The 21207-nt window shown below is 35.1% G+C and overlaps 1 protein-coding gene across 1 annotated transcript; it reads right to left on the bottom strand.

Moving 5' to 3' along the window:
* Positions 1-6799: 6799 nt before the first annotated feature.
* LOC131065628 (transcription elongation factor TFIIS-like) lies at positions 6800-8131 on the bottom strand. Its single transcript, XM_058000189.2, has one exon. It carries the CDS (start codon positions 8129-8131, stop codon positions 6800-6802), a length of 1332 nt encoding a protein of 443 aa, XP_057856172.2.
* Between the last annotated feature and the right edge of the window lie 13076 nt (positions 8132-21207).

The raw sequence follows: 21207 nt of genomic DNA, 5'->3' as shown, positions 1-21207 counted from the left end.
GAGAGAATATATTTGACTGAAATGGAAGGTCGGTTGCTTAAAATACTCGTTCAAATTACACAATAAACTATTATAATCTATCAACATCTGTAAGAATGCCTCTTCGATACACAATTCCCCAGCATATCACAAGTTCAAATTTTGTGCCAGCAGACCAATTTACAACTTTAAAACCATTAGAGAACTCTTAAACTGTTCCAAATTAAGCTTTAATTGGAGTGAGACTACCTAGGGCTACAGCCAAAACTACACACGCATCCATGAGTTCACAGTAAACTGAGATCCCTTTAACCCTAAATTTAAGCTGATTCTTATCATAACAATTACAAACTGCCTTACAACCCAGTCATATATACATTATCATCTTCTTTCAACCACAAAAGTAATTTAATAGCTATGAGAATTTAAAATGAATTTAGTAAACTTCTTTTGAGTCACAGTGATCTCATAAGGCGTGCTAGATGAATCAAATCTATTTGCATAGAAGTATGTGATTGGCAGTTGGCACAGAAATAGAGGTAAACAGGGATAAGATGGATTCTTCAGACCTATCGAGAATATTTTCATTATTGGTGAAGCTCTATCTCTCATTTCTATAAATAGCACCTTCTCTATTGGTAACAAATCGTTCACAAGCTTTCGTGGGCATTCGACTGCCCTAATTTTTTTTCTTCCTGTCTTCCATCCAATATGATGCTGACAGCCTTTTATTATGATGTTTTGATGTGGGTATGATAGAATGAGCTACTACTTGTATCAATATTGCTTCGTCCCTCCATTGGTTCATGTGGGTTTTGGCATGGAGAGCCTTTGCAGATAATGAAGCCAAGGATGACTTGCCGGCAGCTAGTGTGAATATGTGTCTCATATATCATGTATACATGGTAGTGGGCAAGTTGTGCTTGGCTACTTGATCTGCTTCGATTCTCATGCCAGGTCTCATGTGATTGATTTCCTTTGCAGATATATGACAGGTAAACCTGGCATTTGTTTACTCCCTATTACTTTACTCTTTTCGATGATGGATCACTGGAGCTTGAGTCTAGAAATAATCTTTTGTGATAATCTATATGGATCAGAAATACACACAGTTAAGAAATAAACAGTTAAGTCTACCAGCAATCTTCTGTGTACAAACATTTTAATCTTGAGGAAATTTCAGAACCTATCCATGATATAAATTTATGAATGTTGTTTTTAAATTATTTAGAAATAATCTTTTGTGATAATAGATTACTAAATATAATCTATATCGATTATTTCTTACACGGTTGATTCTAGAAGCAATCTTCTGTGTACAAACATTTCAGTCAAATTGTTTGATGATTTTCAAGATTGTCTTTTATCTTGGATTTGATTGTTTGAAGATTGGAAAATTTATAGATTGGAAACCTTCAGATTATTTGAAGATTGAAAAGATATTAGATTGTATACTTTCAGTTTCATTGCTGGATCTGCAAGCCTAATGGAAAATGTGGCTGTTATCTGAATCAGTAAGTATTTGTTTTCACAATCCTACATTTGTTTCATCAAAGCTGTTTGTAGTAAGAAGAGGACTTGGGTTTGTACATTATATCTGTTTTGAATTGTCTGTGTGCTATAAAGCCTGTAATAGAAAGATTTAGCTATTAGATTAATAAGGAATGACTTAAAACACTCAAATGATTACATTGATAAAACACAAATCAGTTAATAAATTTTAGAGTTAGTTCTCCAGCAGTGCTGAAGTTTATCGGTGCTCAAAATAATTTAGGCACATTCCCCTTTGGATTTGGTAGTGTATTTTTTCCCAAATTTGGTTTTTGAGATTTCCTTGGGGAACCGCTACGAGACCAAATACATATAGGGCGTGTAAATAAAATGTTAATGTGCAGAGAGGTTCTTCATAAGGGATATATACATTGGTACATATGGGTTAGGGTAGATCTTAGCGACTTTCCAGATCTATTCAATCTTCCAAAATCTAATATTCAGTTACTGTAGCTACCCCAATAATCCTAGTTTTCTGTTAAACAGCTCTGCTATAAACATTTCCCTACAGTTTTTGTCTGCGTTGTAAACTTTCAATTTTATTTAGAGATAATCTACTTCTAAACTAGAAAAAATTATATATAATGTAATTGCTTGGGGGAAACGTGTGTTACAATATCCCATATTGTCTGCTCAAATTGCTAGAAATGTATTTTCTTTACTTGTAGATGATAATAAAGAGTAATTATAAATTAATTATTGAGATTAAAGAAACAAATAATTGAGGTGAAATTAAGTTAATATTAAAAAAATTAAATATGTATTTATTGACATTTTAAAATTAAAACAATATGAAATTTGCATTTATTGATGATGTGTTTAACAGTAGTCTATTGATTGATTGCGAATTATTTATTGTTTTTTATTATGTTTTATTAATTAAATGTTTATTTTATGTTAATAATTATATATTTGTTATTTATGTTTTATATTAAGCTTTATAATAGTTATTTATTGATTATGTGTTTAACAGTAGTCTATTGATTGATTGCGAAATATTTATTGTTTTTAATTATGTTTTATTAATTAAATGTTTATTTTATGTTAATAATTATATATTTGTTATTTATGTTTTATATTAAGCTTTATAATAGTTATTTATTATTATGGTTTTACAATTTGGAAATATTTATATATTGGTAGAATGACTTCAACGGAATATTAAATAATCAATATTATATATATATATATATATATATATATATATATATATATTAAATTTAAATAATTTATAATAAATTGTATAATTTTTGGGGTATAGGAAGATATAAAATAGCATATGTATATTAATTAGATTAAAGTTGATTTTAAAAAAGGTCATTTTAAGTAGATTTGTGTAAGATGAGTGTTCTAGTAGAATATGCAATTGTGACATGTAAAAATCATTATTGTTATAATTTGATAATGTTTTAAATCTTGAAAAATGTACCAGGATGAGAGAAGCCCAGTAACAATGCTATCATTTGATAAGTGCATCACATCATTCATTTTCTAATAATTTTAGTTTTTAATTTTTCAACTTTTTCGATTGGCAAATTTATTTTCCTTTTTTATTCTTATAGTGGTCATATGTAAATCTTCTTTTATAGTGATCATATTTAAATGGTGGGATTTTTCTTATACCTTGCAATAACTTTAAGAGGGCTATAGTGACAAATGTCAACCCTTTTTTTCATCTTATGTCAACACTTTCTTTTGAAAGAGCCAAACCTTATGGTTTGTTACATGTCATTAGTTTTGGTTGTGTATTTCCAAGTCAATATACACTATTTTTAATTAATAGTGTTAATATTATTATTTATAAAATATTGTTACACATCAAATAAAGGTGGGTGGAGATAGTTACACCCCCAAAATTTAAATAATATAGCAACCTTAAACAAAACATAATAGCACAATTACAATAAACAACTGAACAAGAGTAAAGGAAGAAGGTGAAGGGTCTTGGTCATGTTGTTTACTCTGTACATTACTAAGATTTGAAATATCAACAAGAGGTTCATCATAACCATCATTATCATCTGTTTATGACCAAACAACAATCATGCTACCAAAAATTGAGAGTAAAATAGAATGATAGCTAATGAACTACAACCATCCTCATTGAACATGATCTCTTCTCATGAAAAATGGAGAGACATGAGAATAAGAATCCCAATTTCCATGAGCATACTAGTTGTTTCATTAGAGCTGTATTACATTATTTCTATTTTGAATTCTATATATGTGTTATAAATCCTGTAATAGAATGAATGAGACATTAGATTGATAAGGAATAACTTAGAACACTCAAGTGATTACATTGATAAACCACAAATCACTTAATAATGTTTTGAGTGAGTTCTGCACTAATGTTGAAGTTTCTTGCACTCAAAACAATTTAGGCACATTCCCCACTCTGATTCTTGAACTGTAATAAAACATTTTTTTTCTTGCACTTCGATTTTTTTGTTTGGATTTGGCAGTGTATTTGTTCCTAAATTTGGTTTCTGAAATTTTCCTTTCGGGACTGCTACGAGATCAAATGTTAATGTGCAGAGATCAAATACACATTGGTACATATATGTTAGGCTAGATCTTACTGACTTTCCAGATCTATTCAATCTTCTAAAATGTATTAATAAATTGCTGTAGCTAGCCCAATAACCTTAGAATTCTGTTAAACAAGCTCTGCTATAAACATTTCCCTTGAGTTTTTGTGTGCGTTGTAAACTTTTTAATTTTATTTAGAGATAATCTACTTTATACTAAATTTTTTTATATATAATGTAATTGCTTCGGAGAAATGTGTATGCTCAAATGCATTTTCTTTCTTTTATTTGTCGGAGGTATCTATCAATAAAGAAATAATAGTAAATTAATTATTGAGATTGAGAAAACTAATAATTTTTGTGAAATTAAGTTAATATTCAAAAAAAAATTAAATATAATATGTTTTACAATGTAAAAATAAAATAAAATTTGTATTTAATTTTATAGTTAATTATTAGCATTCAAGTTTAATATCATGAAAATATATCATGATGAGAGAAGCCAATAAACAATTTATCATTTAATATTCTTTCAAACAAATTTCAAATAAGTACATCACATCATTTATCTTCAAATAGTTTTAGTCTTTGTTTCTCAACTTTTTTGGTTGGTAAGTCATTTTCCCTTTTTCTATCTTCTTATAGTGGTCATATGTAAATGGTGGGATTTTTCTTATGCCTTGCAATTGCTTTAAATAGAATATAGTGACAAATGTCAATCCTGAATTTTATATCTTATGTCAATAGTAGCTTTTGAAAGAGCCAAATCTTGTGGTTTGTTTATTGCCAATGCACAAATCTATCATAAAGGTAGTTGGATTATAAAATCCCTTTGTATTGGTAATATTAGAATTTTATGTGGACTAAGTCAAATTGTATCCCTAAGTAGCTATCAAATTGAACCATCATTACCATATTTTACATTTGCTAAATTATTTTACTTTAGCCTCATTATGATTTGGTTCAACTTCGGTACACAATTACCCTATATGAAATTTTATTCTTAAACATATGTTGTACTTTAAGTTTCCATTGATGATAGATAAAAGGTGTTAATTTAGTGTAACTAATTAGTGTAGATCAATATTTAATGTGATTTGTTTGCAAAAAGGAAATGAAGAGAAGAAGGAATATAAAATTCACAAAAGACAACATAAAAACACCCCCTTTGATTCAATATTAGTTTTTCCTCTAGATTATGACACTTTCTATTTCAGTGCATAGACTTGTTCAATTGAAAAAAATGAAAGCTTTTAAGATTAATGAAGATATTAAAAATTTAAACTTTACCTATTTTAATTACACTTCACAAATTTAAATAGTCCCTTTCCAAGTAAAAAAACATGAATGAAGCCCCCCTCTCTCTGAACTGATTTTCAATAGTCATTCACCTTCTACATAGTGCACAACTTTAAAATGTGGCCTTTAAAAATCAAATGAAGATTAGTATACATGAAGGTTTCTATATGTAGGTTTCACAGAACCATCCAACAAAGAACAAAAAAAAAGAAAAAAAAGAAAAAGAGAGAACTATTCAACGAGCAGATCCTTATCTTGTAGGACTCTTCAATAAAATATAATTATAAAAAGTAGACTAAAAATAATGATAATTATAAATAAACACATAATACAATCAATTAGGTGATTCACCATTAAAGACTACATATAGAGGAAAAAAAAACAGTGTCTTATATTTGCTATGTTTCTCATATACAATAGATACAATATATAATCTACACTCATCTTTTTATACAAATGCATAACTCTTCAAATATAAATATAAAGAAACAACAATGAAATAAAAACAGAAGAAATAAATAACCAGATAACCTTTAGACTTCACATTCTTAACATAAATCATGCCCTAACAATATTAAAATAAGATGCCTGCAAAATATCTTTTCAACACTTGCAGAGACACCTTGCTCAGGCACAAACAAGATAGGCCACTCCAAGGGCAAACAAGGCTAGTTGAACGCCTGAAAAATAGTTAGTTTGGACAATATAAGACCTTTCAAATGTTGCTTGAAATTGTTACACGGTGGCCAAACAAAATTCGCACGGTGACCAAAAAAAATAGGGTAGAGAACACCCTTGCGTGGCCTTGTTGGGCCCCAGAGTCCTTACACAATGTTCACGAGGCATTTTGCAAGGATTCACAGGACTCTGAGTGGCCTGTAGACACCTTGAATAGGTGCAAATAAAATAAGATCGCTCCAAAGACAAGATCAATGCTTAATACAAAGTCAGGGGCCTACAAAATCAGGGTCTTGGAACTAAGCAAAAGATACTGAGAACCTTGTGTTTCTTGTATTTAAGTCTTGATTTTGTATTAAGAAGTGATGAAATTTTAGGAAAGATGTTTCATTTTAGATTTTAATGTTAATAATATAAAAGATAAAAATTTTGGGTTCTTAATTTTTAGGTTATAGAGTGGATAAATAAAAATTAAAAAATGAACTCAATATCATATAAAATAATGTTATTTGTTCTTCTATAATTATATCAGAACTTTTCTTTTAACATGAACACAAAATTAAATGAAAAATGACATTAACATGTGAATTTCACCATTATAATGATATATTTCAAATAATAATATTTTTTAATAAAATTATAAATTTCTTCAATAGTAATACTGAATACAAATGTGGAACATTGAATGGATATTCATTCATTTACATACCCTCCATTAGCATGGAGAACTAATCAGAAAAGTACATTTAGAAAGTTTTATATCAGCAGAATTTCCAATGGTTATTACAGTTTACACAAGTGACAAAAGTAGTCATAGGTTCATCTGCACTTCTTGTTTGCATCTGATAATAACTAGTCTTCCTTTGCCCACATTTACCACACTTAAACTGATCTGTTGTAGCACTTTGACTGATTCCTCTTTCACAATCAAAAAGAGCTTTATCTTTAATCCTTTGCCTCTTCAATCTCAGTTCATCACTGGCCATTTCATCTGCTGATATGTTATAGAGTCTCTCAGGCTCCACTTCCCCTAAGAGAACCCTCCTTCTAAAGTCAGGGTTCCTTTGGTCATTCATGTTGAAAAATATTGACCTATACTTCATCTTTTGAGGCCCATCTTTATTGCCCAGCTTCTTAAATAATGCTGTTTCAACTTTATCTGCAACATTACCAGGGTCACATTTATTTGCCCTTTCCAAGTCGTCCCCATCAGCTTCACTATAAACTCTATTTAAAGCATTTGCTACAAGCTCCCTGTATTTATCTCTAGGTGGATCATTGCACTTGGGAAAATTTATAGGCCTTTGAGGGGGGTCATTTGGAATTCTATCTTCTTCTATCTTAAGATTCTTATCAACCCTAGCCTCTATCAACTCTGGACCATCACAAATGGGTATTCTATTTTCTTTTAGCTTGCGTTTCTTATCAAAATTCGGCATTCTATCTTCTTCTGGCTTACCATTGATACCAATCCTTTCCTTTTCCCATCTGGGTATTTCATTTTCTTCTTCCTGATATTTTCTCTTCTCCACTGTAGCCTTTGTTTTATCTTCTCCTCCCTTAAATTTCTTATCAACACTTGACTTTGAAGCCTCTCCTCTTTCAGGTTTAGTTGCTGTATCTTTTTCCAAGTTTTTCTTCCTCTCAACTCTGGCATTTGAAGACTCTATCCTTTCAGTCTTCTCATACTTGGGTTTTGTTTCCCTGGAAGAGCTTTCATCCTGGGAAGAAATTTTATATTCAGAATTTGAAGGTTTCTTAATGGGTTTCTTGGCTTGAGACTTAGAAGTTTGGTTTTCATTAGTATCATTAATTTCTGAGGAAACAATTTTCTTCCATACTTCAAATAATTCCGTGGCTTGAGTTCTAATATCCTCTATGGGGTGCCTTGTAATAATTCTGAGTTTCTTCCCAATCCCTGTAGACAAGAGAATACTGGTATTTACAGGAACAGAACGAAGGGCTTTTAGGGCATCAAGACATCTTTGCTCTTCTCCTTTGGGAGGTCCCTTACTGTGGGCTACTCTATCTGCAGCCTCCATTGCTATCTCAAACAGTTCAACTAACTCCCTTTCAACTGCTTTTGAAACCATTTTTGTTAACTAATAGTATAATAACTGATTTCTCAGTGATTTGAAATATCGACTTAATAGTATAACAAATGATTTGTTATATTAAGTGTGATATGAAATATGGACTTAAAAAAGATAAAAGCAGCACACAAAACTGAACTGATTTGTTATCTTGATTGAGACCTAAAAAAGTATCACCTCTTTCTTTTTTTTTTCTCTGAACGGTAGGAAAACTGAAGTTTGGGAGAGCCGGCTTTGAGAAACATGTAGTTGTTGGAGAGACACATGAAACCGACGCAATCGTTCTGTGGGGAAAATAAAAATATGTTTGTGTTATGTTTTATCTAATCCATACACTGTTATATCGATGTTTAAGAAGTTTACGTTCGTTATAAATAGTGGTAGTTATTTTTAAACCGGCCTAGGAAAAAATAAGCCATATCTTAAACATGTTTATGTAATGCTGATTGTATTGTTACAAACCTATAAAATTATTAATGAAATTCAAACCAATTAACTGAAATAATTCAAATTAATTAGCCTTTTTATTTTTATTTTCAAAACTTACATTGCTTCTACATTCCCATGGGCTTCCATGAACAATAAATAAAAAATAAGAAAATGCAATGACATGCACATGGATTCAACTGCCCATTCTTTTTTTTATCTATAATTTCTTTTTATAATGGGTTAGCTTTTTTATAAGTTTTTTTTTTAATGAATAGGCATTTTTATTAAAATATTTAAAGGTACACTATTCACAAAAAAAGTGTAGGAGGACATGAGATCACTCCTCAAGAGTCATAGAGCCTTGAAAAACAACTAAAAAAAGAAACATGAGCAACGCCCAAAAATACAAATGCAAAAAAGATCGTTAAGCGACTAAAGCAGTGGTCGATGGTGGCAATGGAGGATCAATATCATCTTTATAACCCCATACATGTCAACAGAGTTAGGACTATCATCCAAAAGTGACCACCCCTCCTCAACAGCCACATCTTCTTCTTTCTCAATCTCCTTCCTAGCTGGAGAAATGGCCAACGAAACTTGTGGAAGCCATTTGGATGAACTCGACCAAATGGAATCATTGCTGGCATCTGGCCAACTAGTGTCACCACAAGGCAAGGGGCCCACTCCTCCCATATTCCACCCAGAAGCAGAGCCATCACATGGTGGAGAGGTGGAATGCTTGTGCTGAAAGTCTCTTCCACTGCTAGACTAAAAACAAGGGGCCTGGGAACACAAAGTGTGCAAGTGACATGTGGAGGAACAACAACCACACCGCCTATCACATGGCAAAAATCGGGTATCAAAAACAAAAGGGTCCGATAGAACTTAAGCAACCGTACAAAGAGCATTTTCTCAATGTTGTAGAAGCTCCTATAAGTGACCCACCTCAAGTACGACCTTGTTGGCTTGCACTTGAATTTCAAGCATCACATCATTATAAATACAAGCTTTAGTAAACAAAGAAACATGAGTAACAAGATAGATATGAGAAAAAATAGAAAAATTCCTATCTTTCCATAAAGTGAATAGGATCCCAATCTTAAAAGCATGCCATATTTGTGTGAAATGAAAGGGAAACCAAGGGGAATCACTAAACAAGATCATATGCCAAGAAAAAGGCTCATGCCAAAACGATCGAAAAAATTCATGAATCCATGTTCACAACTATTGGGCTCTTTTACAATACCAAAAGAGGTGAATGAAAGTCTTAGGTTTCCCACAAAATGTATAGCGGGGGTCTGGCACACCCAGATGTCGTAGGCCAGAGCCCAACAACAAGCCTTGGAAAAGAATACACCAAGAGAAACGAGTCAGCTTAGGCTCAACAATAGCTAATCAAATAGTGTGAAATCTATGACACCACACAGATTGAGAAGATTGCAAATGCCACACTTGTGAAAGCGTAGGGCACAAACTGGAGGAACATGAGCCAAAGGGAGTCCTTGAACCTGAATGAGTAACTACCACCAAATTTTGTGCTGGTTGAAAGAGATGCCATCTTTGAAACCAGCCCCATTCTAGCAGAGCCAAGGCTTAATAGCTTCTCAGGCCCACCAAATGCTCTTAGCAACAAAAGTTCCTTGAATATGCATGATCGCTTTCATTAAAAGGAGGATTTTAAAACCAATCCCCTTCCAGGCTAGCCTATGAGCTAGATAACCTGAAGAAATACAATTCCTGTGGAGAATTTCCTAGGTCTCATTGCCAACGATGACACGAATAACCCATTTGGCACACAAGGCAAGACCTTGTTTCTAGGTGGAGAGAAAAACAAGACCTCTAGACTCCTTGGGGAAACAACGATAATTCTCGCAGGATATTTTCCAACTTGTTGTATGAAGCCTTTGAAGGAGCCCAATAAGAGGAGTAGTAAATGTGAGTGTCAACCAACACCTTGGAATAAATTTGAAATTTGCCAGCCAACGAAAGTGGCTTGGTAATCCAGAAGGAAAGCTTCTTCTCAATATAGCCAAGAACCACATTCCAAAGTTCCACAGCAGATCCCTAAAAGACAAAAGGAGTGCCCACAAATAGAAAGATTTATCCATGCTGAATCTATTTCCACCCATATTGGACAATCCAAGGAGGAGTTGGGAGAAAGGATTGTCTATAACACTGGGTTTTGTGCCATTAAATTGCTAAACTAGAAGCCAGACATAAGGTGTCAAGGCATTGAAGGGCCTCTTGGACATTGTATTCATCTTCAATCAAAGTGAGAAGAGAATCATTTGCAAAATGGTCATTGACAAGCTGAGAAGATGACTTGGGTTGGGAAATGCCCCTGATGTGTCCTATAGAGATATTAGAAGTGAGAAGGTAGACAACCCCCTCAACAGCTAAAACATGTAAGGGACCAAAGGGAAACCCTAGCAAATGGACCTAAACAAGCCAAAATCCAAAGACTATGACCCATTGATGGTGATGCAAGACAAAATGTCTCCAAAAAGCATTTACACAAATTGAATGAAGTGAGGACCAAAACCTAAGGCTTTGAGCATTGAGAGAGTAAAGGGCCATTCAATGAGGTCATATGCCTTAGCAAAATCAATATTAACAAAAGTGACATTTTGTTTAGAGTGAAGAGCCCATTCCATCCCTTCCCAAACAACAATGATGTTATTTAGGATAAACCTAGATTTAATGAAATCAGTTTGTTCAGGACGAACAATCTACGGAAAGAGATGACAAGTCTTGAGAGCTAGAGATTTGGCAATGATAATATAATAGACATTGAGAAAAGTAATGGGATGTCAATTGTAAAGATCTTTTGGATCTCCTATCTTAGGTATGAATTTTATGTTTCCCTTATTGATAAGTTGGCCAAGAGAATCCAAATGAAAATCTTCTAGGTAAACTTTCAGAAGATCTGGGCGCCATAAGCCCTTGTAGAATTCACAAGGGAAGCCATCATGACCAGGTGCTTTATCATTTTCCATTGAAAACATGGCCTCTTTGAGATCCTCAAGGGTATAAATTTTATCACAAAACACCCTTTGAGATTCAGAAATTCATGAAGGAATAACAAAGAGACATTCCAGCAAAGATTGATCTCTTTTAGGGGAATTCCCCTATGCTGTGAACACCTTATCATAGTGTTTGAAAAAAGCTTGAAGAATATCTAGTAGCTCAGAGAGCGCCATTTGACTATCCTTGATGTATTTGATACCGCGTGAGGAGTGTCATTCGCTAAGAGCCAAGAAATACTCTTTAGACACATGATCTCCCACTTTAAGCCAATGCAATCTGGCTTTAATTTGAGATCCACGTGTAGCATAATCATCAACAATTTTCTTCTAGCTACGAAGATGAATGACCCAAACCTACAACTCAGAGCAGATAGAGTTGGTAGCTAGAGCCTTTGTGACATTGTGCAAATCCATGGTAGTTGCCACATAGGACCTTTGATGGTACATGGCCAGTTGCTTGCAATAAATGTAGAGGAAATGAGTCATGCATTGGATGACATCATTCTAGCATGTACGCCAACGAGTAATTTGATTGGAATATCTCACAAGATTCCAGATCCTTTGCATGTGGGCCACCACGGGTGGGTGATTCAACAATGAAGTGTTTAAATTAAATTGAGTTTTTGTTGGTCATACACGACCCACTTGCCATTCAATGCTAAAATTAATGGAATAGTTGTCTGATAAGGTAACCTCAGGGAGAGGTAAAACCGAAAGATCTTGATTTCCCCCCAAAGAAAAAAATAGATTGAGTTGTGGCAAACACCTTAAGGGTGACAGTGGTTGGTATTGGGGTTGAAAAGACTCATTTTATTACGCATATAAAACCATGCCTCTCTTTCACCAACTATCAAGTGGAAAGGTAAGAACCCTTCATTATCAAAGGCCACCTCCTTCATATTAAAATCCCCACACAAACCTAAGTGGTTGGTGGCAGAGAATCAACTATCCACCGCTAAAGATGAGATCTTTCAACAACATCATTGGGAGTGTAAACATTAATGATCACAAACAAATGATTATCAACTGACATGAGGACCCACATGAGCCCCTGAGTGGGATTTGATCCATGAGCCACAATAGAGAAATGCCAACGTGGCAAGATGATGGTGATGACACCTCCTTGACAAGCTTCACGTTCTGAAGCGACCGCCAGGCCATCTGGCCAAATCACATGACATGCAACATCCGACATGAAAGCTACAATTTTAATCTCCTAAAGGCAAAAGACAACAATACCAGGAAATTTTCATTGAGTATCTTGCACAGAATAATTTCTGGTGAGGTCATCCAAAGCTCAAACATTCCATGACATGAAATTCATGATTCAAAATCTTGAATATCAACCCTATCCTTAAGAGAGGAAAAGCTATTCTATAAGAAGTTGGAAGCTATCTGAAATATTAGGAATCCCCAAGGATTACCCTACCTTTTTTTGGAACCTCATTGCTATCCACTTCCCACCCAGAAGGGTTGCAAGAGTGGCACAAGGAAGACAACTGAGCTGACAAAACTGAGGGGGGCTGAGGAGTGCAAACCCACACAATGCAGGAAACACCCTCAATAGCTAAACTTTTCCCATGAGAATCGGGATTTGGAGTAATTTTCAACTGTGGTTTAGTTGTAGGCTATGATATTGGTCGAGTCGGCTTTGTGATTGTGATTGCATAGTTGTAGAATAAGTCTACTTCTAAGAAGTAGTTGAAGAACTCTTTCCTTTGCAGACCATTGTATTCCATCCATCCTCATTCTTAGTAGCCTCGGAGGAATGTGAAGGGTCAAAATCCTTGGGTTGAGTTTTAACCCTTGGGGCAGCCAAAGGACAATCCCTAATTTTATGCTTAGTGGATTGGCACCGATAGCATGTATTAGGAAGATTGAGATAGAGCACTCATTGAGAGTAGAATTGACCTCCTATTTTAATTTCAATAGTCTCTTTGATCAGGTCTTGAGACAAATCTACTTCCACACAAACCCTTTTTTGGGGACACACATGAAAAAAGTGGTTAGGCTCCATGCAAACCACCTTGCCAATAGACTGAGAAATGGTTTCTAAAAATGACCAACAAGGAAAAGGGAGACTCGGGAACTCAATCCAAAATGGGACGTCGAGCTTCTTGTCATTTTAGACAGTAAAGTCTCGCAACCATGGCTGGAAAGCAAGCAAGGAAGACTGAACAAACCAAGACCCATGACAGAGGACACCCTCAACATGGGTGGGATTGGAAAAATGAAATAGAAATAAATGCTTGGTGATATTTTGTACGTTGTCAAGCTAGACCCTATGAGGGGACCAAGATTTGGCAACCCAATCACGTAGCATGCTTTTAGGTGGAGATCTACCCACAAAATAACCGATTAACATAAATTTTTCAATCCACTCACATGCACTATCAAAGTCTTGGACATACAAGACAACATCAGGGGTACCAAAAGATGTACCTTGTGAAACACCTTCGGGGAAAAAATTGTGAGGTCATTTGTTTAGGGGTGCCATGGTTGCCCAACACCAAAGCTTCAACACCAACATCAACTGCTGGTTTGAGGCTAGCCAAGGCCATTAAAAAACTTAAAATCTAGCAATAAATGTAGTATGACAAGGGAGAAAAACACTACACAAACAAAACACTAAAGTAAACTAGAAGATTTCCAAGCGACCACCTCACTTCCCACCACTTTCTTATAAGTTGAAGACGTCCATTTTAAATAAATTTTTATTGAATTAAAAAAACTAAAATGTTAATATTTACTTAAATTTAAAAAAACTATATATATTTTATTTTATAACCTACAAAATATTTATAATATTTTTTTCTTAGAAATCACATCATTATGTAGTTAAAGCTATATTAGTAAAAGGAGGAGGCTCACAATCCCCATTGAGAGATCCAACCATATGAAACATAGATTCAACTCAGCTATCTAATCCAAATCATGTTTGTAATTGCAAGGACATTCTTATGACCACATTTTGGTATTTTAAATTTTAAAATAAATAAATAAGCATTTAGCTAACTAACATCATTGTTATCCCACAATCATTCTCATGGGAGATTTTCCAATTTGTTCTATGAAGCCTTTGGAGGAGCCCAACAAGAGGAGTAGTAAATATGAGTGTCAACCAACACTTTGGAACAAATTTGAAATTTACTAGCTAGTGAAAGTGGCTTGGTAATCCAGAAGGAAAGCTTCTTCTCAATATAGCCAAGAACCATATTCCAAAGTTCCATAGCACATCCCTGGAAGACAAAAGGAATGCCCACAAATCAAAAGATTTCTCCATACTGAATCTATTTCCACCCATGTTGGAGAATCCAAGGAGGAGTTGGGAGAAAGGATTGTCTATAACACTGGGTTTTGTGCCAATAAATTTCCAAACTAGAAGCTACATAGAAGGTGTCAAGACATTTAAGGGCCTCCTGGACATTGTATTCATCTTCAATCAAGGTGAGAAGAGAATCATCTGCAAAATGGTCATTGACAAGATGAGAAGATGACTTAGGTTGGGAAATGCCCATGACATGTCCTACGAAGATAGCAAAAGTGAGAAGGTAGCCAAAACCCTCGACAACTAAAACATGTAAGGGACCAAAGGGCAACCCTAGCGAATGGACCTAAACAAGCCAAAAGCCAAAGACTACCACCCATTGATGGTGATGCAATACAAAGTGTCTCCAAATATCATTTACACAGATTGAATGAAGCGAGGACCAAACCCTAAGGCTTTGAGGATTGTGAGAGTAAAGGGATATTCAATGAGGTTATATGCCTTAGCAAAATCAATTTTAAGAAAAATGACATTTTGTTTAGAGTGAGGAGCCCATTCCATCCCTTCCCAAATAACAATGATGTTATTTAGGATAAACCTAGATTTAATGAAATCGGTTTGTATAGGATGAACAATCTGCGGAAAGTGATGACAAATATTGAGAGCCAGAGATTTAGCAATGATAATATAATAGACATTGAGCAAAGTAATGGGATGTCAATTGTAAAGATCTTTTGGATCTCCTACCTTAGGTATGAATTTTATGTTTCCCTTATTGATAAATTGTCCAAGAGAATCCAAATGAAAAGCTTCTAGGTAAACGTTTTTGTTGGTGTAAATAATTATTCATCTTGGATATTATTACACCTTACTTAAGTTTACTTAGGTACATGCATTTCATAGTAGTTTGGGTATGAGACACTTGGGTGTTTGTGCCACATTGGGATAGTGTGTGTAGGAGAATTTCCACCTTTTATGGTGTTGATCTTGTTGTTACACTCCACATTCAGTGGTTGATCCACCTCATGTGGAATATTATATTGTTTCTCCTACCTACCCACACCTATTTCCTACCTACCCTTGTTTCTTATTGAGCCACATGTCATGTTTGTGTTCTCACATATCCATATAGCCTTGCCTATATAAGCAGACTCATATTCATTGTATGTAATTGAACGATTGATGATCCAGTTGATCAGTATTTTCATCTTGATAGAATACAGTTTATTTCTATCATATATTTTGTCTCTCTTATTTGTGCTTTCCATTTCCTCTTGATCTTGGCAAAATCTCACATGGTATCAGAGCCATTAGAGTGTCATTGGTTTGCTAATTGAGAGAAATTTGATGCTATTTGGGGTTGTGTATTTTGGAGTTTTCTATTGCAGGTTTTTATTGAAACTTGATGGGTCAAATCTGAGGATACCATTGGATTGAGGAGGACCAAGAAAGTTAGTTTTGCCTTTTGTTTCATCCAAATTAGACTTCAGAGGCCAAATCTAGAGGCATTTGAAGTTTGACGCTGCGGCGGAAATTTTCCAGAAATTATAATTTTGCAGGCATTTTTCAAATAGCTGTATCTCACTCATCCGGACTCATTTTTTCGAGAATTTTTTTTTGTTTTGGGGTAGAATTTTGTGATTTATATAGTGGTGTAGGATTTTTCTAATTTTTGGATACAGGTTTTTCAGAAATCATGAAATCTCAATTTTTACAACTTTTGAGGCTTCGTTTGGGCTCATATGGACTCCTTTTCAGGTGCCATTTTTTTTTAAAGTGCATATTTTTTCATCTACTTTCATAATTTGCCATCTGTTTGTAGTGATTTTAAGTAGAAATTGTACTTTCAGTATTTGGCCATTTTTGGCATATTTGGTACTTGCATTTTGCTTGGATCTCAGTTTAGATCACTAGCAGTATTTGTTGAAGTCTCTTAGATCTCATTTTGAGAAGTTGTAAATTGAAATCAGAAGACCACTTTGCCTTGTTTTTAAAGTGGCCCATTGTATACGCACTAAGTATAAAGTACCAAAATCACCATTTTGGGGGGATTTTCTTGATTGAGTATTTTGGGGGGGTGTCTTGTGTGATTGTGCCTCTCTCTATCTTGTGTTTTTTCATTTTGGTGCTATGGGTTCTCCTAAATTTCCACCTTTAACTCCTCATAATTATGCATCATGGAAAATTAAGGCATGGAGTAAACTAATGGAAAAAGGACTCATTCATTATATAAATGAAACTATTAAAGCACCACCTGATCCTAAGGCTGATCCTAATGCTCAAATTGAATGGCTTACTAAGAATGATATGGAACTTGGAACTCTTAGAAAGTATGTATCAGATGACCTCATTTTTCACATTGATAAGTGTACAACAATTAAAGAGGCTTGGGATATTTTTAAGAAATTGTATGGTCAAGTTGATGAGATTAAGGGCTACAAGCTTGATAGTGAACTCACAAATTTGGATCCCAAGGATTTTGATACAATCCAAGATTATGTCACAAAAGCAATTGAGCTAAGAGAAAAGCTAAAGGATTGTGGAATTGACAAAAAGGATGCTCAATTGGTTTATAACTTGTTGGACAAGCTTCCTTTAGAGTATGCAACCTTTGTATCTAGCTTTCACACCCATAGGTTAGCTCAAGGTTCCTCATACACTTCTCCCTCATTTTATTCATTCACGAAGATGTTGATGCTTGAGCAATCTAAGTTGACCACAATGGGGATTCTCATATCTTCAAAGTCACAAGCTTTGGTGTCTAACAAAGGGAATCAAAGTAATCAAGGAAAAGGCAAGAATCAAAGGCAACCTAAGTCTAAACCACAACAAGATGGAGCACAATCTTCCTCTCCACAACAAGGTGATTCACCATTCTCACCTAAGAGGAAATCATATAAGGACAATCTTTTTTATGGATATTGCAAGAAGTCAGGACATGATGAACATCATTGTTATAAGAAGGATATTGATGAGTTGAAGAATCTTCTTGAGAAGAATAGAATCAACCTACCTTCTAGGATGTCTACATCGGCTTCTTCTTCCAAGGATAAAGGAAAGGATCACTCTTTTGGGGCAAATAAAGGAAATGGAAAAGCTCTTTGTGCTACTACAAGTCATGATTCAGGGAGATGGCTTCTAGATTCAGAGTCTTCTCATCATATGGCATCTTCACAGTCTATGTTTTCTACATTTGAGCCTTGCCACATGCCATAGATTTTGATGGGCAATCATACATACATGGATGTGATTGGGAAAGGATCTATTGCCATTGGGGATAACTCCTTCAATGATGTGTTGTGTGTACCCCACTTGACAAATAATCTTCTTTCCATCTATCAAATCACACATGGGGAAACTAGGAAAACTGTGGAGTTCACACCTAATTCAGTTATCATTAGAGACTTGGAGAGTGGAGCTATCATTATGACTGGGGTAGTTGATCATGCATCTCGGTTGTACTCTTTTTCAGATTTTGGTCCTATTGATAAGGTTGGTTCTTCCTATGTTGATGATTCAGATTTTGAGGAGAACTTTGGGCATTTGAACTTGGGGATTCTCACATGTGACCCCATTCTTGAGCCTTGCATTTCATCTCCTTCTATTGATATCACACCACTTATTGCACCTGATGATGCAGCTAGTGCGATAGTTTTTCCTTCTTATGATTCAGTATAGCAGGATATTTCATGTCTTCCAGCTTTAGTTGATTCGGATGCCTACTTGACAGACATTGCAGGTTTGTTTGTGGACTCCTACATTGCAGATTTGGGAGACACCATTCATGACATTCATCTTCTCTTTGATGAAGATGATCCTTCTTTGATTGTTGCAAGGGATAACTCTAACCCTCTTGTGCATTCTCTACATGATCAATCTTTAGAGGTTGACATGATTGTGGATACTTTTGTACAACACTTGGAGGAGGTCTCTTTATCTTTTGAGGAGACATATGAGTCTTTGGATATTGTTCTACATTCATCTCCACTAGATCTTGGAGTTCCTTTTTTAGTAGTGTGGCATAGTTTACCATCTTTGGAGGGGGTATCTTTCAGCATCGACATGGGGACACTTGAGCAGTTTTCAGAGATTCCTTTCATCATGAGTATTTTTTCTTCATCTTCCCTTCATGGTTGGGGAGACTTTTTGGATTCACCTTTGGTTTTATTTCTTCCTAAGGGGAGGAATGTTGTTCGATGTTCATGGAGCAGTTTCTTCATTCATCTTTGAGCTTCTATCATTGGTGCAGATTCCACATTGAGGGGGGGCTTCCTAGTCTCTCTTCTTCTTCTCCTCTCATATGGGGGGGAATTTTTCCTCACATTGGGTTTTGTTCTTCACATACTTCTATGAGAGTTCTTTGTATCTAGTTTTCATCTCTCTTTTGGGGGAGGGTTTTTTCCCATTGGGTTTTTCTCTCTTTCCCCGCTTTGTGAGAGAATTCCTTGCATTGGTTTTCATGCATTTGCATTTGTACATGGGTACCTAACATGTTCTAGTAGCCGAGACCCATCTTGCATTGCTTAGTTGCATTGTAGATTTAAGTGCATTCCCCTAAGTTGCACTTAAGGGGGGGTGTTGGTGTAAATAATTATTCATCTTGGATATTATTACACCTTACTTAAGTTTACTTAGGTACATGCATTTCATAGTAGTTTGGGTATGAGACACTTGGGTGTTTGTGCCACATTAGGATAGTGTGTGTAGGAGAATTTCCACCTTTTATGGTGTTGATCTTGTTGTTACACTCCACATTCAGTGGGTGATCCACCTCATGTGGAATATTATATTATTTCTCCTACCTAGCCACACCTATTTCCTACCTACCCTTGTTTCTTATTGAGCCACATGTCATGTTTGTGTGCTCACATATCCATATAGCCTTGCCTATATAAGAAGGCTCATATTCATTGTATGTAATTGAACGATTGATGATCCAGTTGATCAGTATTTTCATCTTGATAGAATACAGTTTATTTCTATCATATATTTTGTCTCTCTTATTTGTGCTTTCCATTGCCTCTTGATCTTGGCAAAATCTCACAATTTTGAAGATCTGGGCCTACACAGGGCCATAAGACCTTGTATAATTCACAAGTGAAGCCATCATGGCCAAGCACTTTATCATTTACCATTGAAAACATGGCCTCTTTGAGATCCTCAAGGGTATGAATTTTATCACAAAACACCCTTTGAGATTCAGAAAGTTGTGAAGGAATGACAAAGACACATTCCTGCAAAGATTGGTCTCTTTTAGGGGAATTCCCCTATGTTGTGAACACCTTATCATAGTGTCTGACAAAATCTTCAAGAATATCTAGTAGCTTAGAGAGCACCATTCGACTATCCTTGATGTGTTTGATACCAAGTGAGGAGTGTTGTTCGCTAAGAGCCAAGAAAAACTCTTTAGACACATGATCCCCTGCTTTAAGCCAATGCAATCCAACTTTAATTTGAGCTCCACATGAAGCATAATCATCATCAATTTTCTTCTGGTCATGAAGATGAGCGACCCAAACCTGCAACTCGGAGCAGAAAAGGTTTGTAGCTAGAGCCTTTGTGACATTGTGCAAATCCATGGTGGTTGCCTCATAAGACCTTCAACAGTACATGACTAGTTTCTTGCCATAAATGTGGAGGAAATGAGTCATACATGGGATGAAATCATTCCACCATGGAAGCCAACCGGTAAGTTGAATGAAATAGCTCTCAAGATTCTAGATACTTTGAATGTGGGCCACCATGGACGAGTGATTCAACAATGAACTGTTTAAATTAAATTAACTTTTTGTTGGTCATACACAACCCAATTGCCATTCAATGCTAAACTTAATGGGATAGTGGTTTAATAAGGTAACCTCAGGGAGAGGTAAATTCAAAAGATCTTGATTTCCCCCAAAAGAAAAAAATAGATTGAGTTGTGGCAAACACCTTAAGGGTTACAACGGTTGGTATTGGGGTCGAAAATACTCAATTTATTGCGCATATAAAACCATGCCTCTCTTTCACCAAATTTCAAGTGGAAAGGTAAGAACCCTTCATTATCAAAGGCCACCTCCAACATATTAAAATCCCCACACAAAACCTAAGTGGCTAGTGGCAGAGAATTAGTTATTCACCACCAAAGATGAGATCTTTCAACAGCATCATTGGGAGTATAAACATTAATGATTGCAAAGAAATGATTATCAACTAGCATGAGGACCTGCATGAGTCGTTGAGTGGGATTTTATCCATGAGCCACAATAGAGAAATTCCAATGTGGCAAGATGATGGTGACAACACCTCCTCGACAAGATTCATGTTCTGAAACAACATCCAGGCTATCTGGCCAAATCACATGACGTGCAACA

This window comes from Cryptomeria japonica, chromosome 3 (genome assembly GCF_030272615.1).
Source record: "Cryptomeria japonica chromosome 3, Sugi_1.0, whole genome shotgun sequence".
Lineage (NCBI taxonomy): Eukaryota > Viridiplantae > Streptophyta > Pinopsida > Cupressales > Cupressaceae > Cryptomeria > Cryptomeria japonica.
Note: the sequence above shows the minus strand (reverse complement) of the source record. Positions and strands in the feature narration are given on the sequence as shown.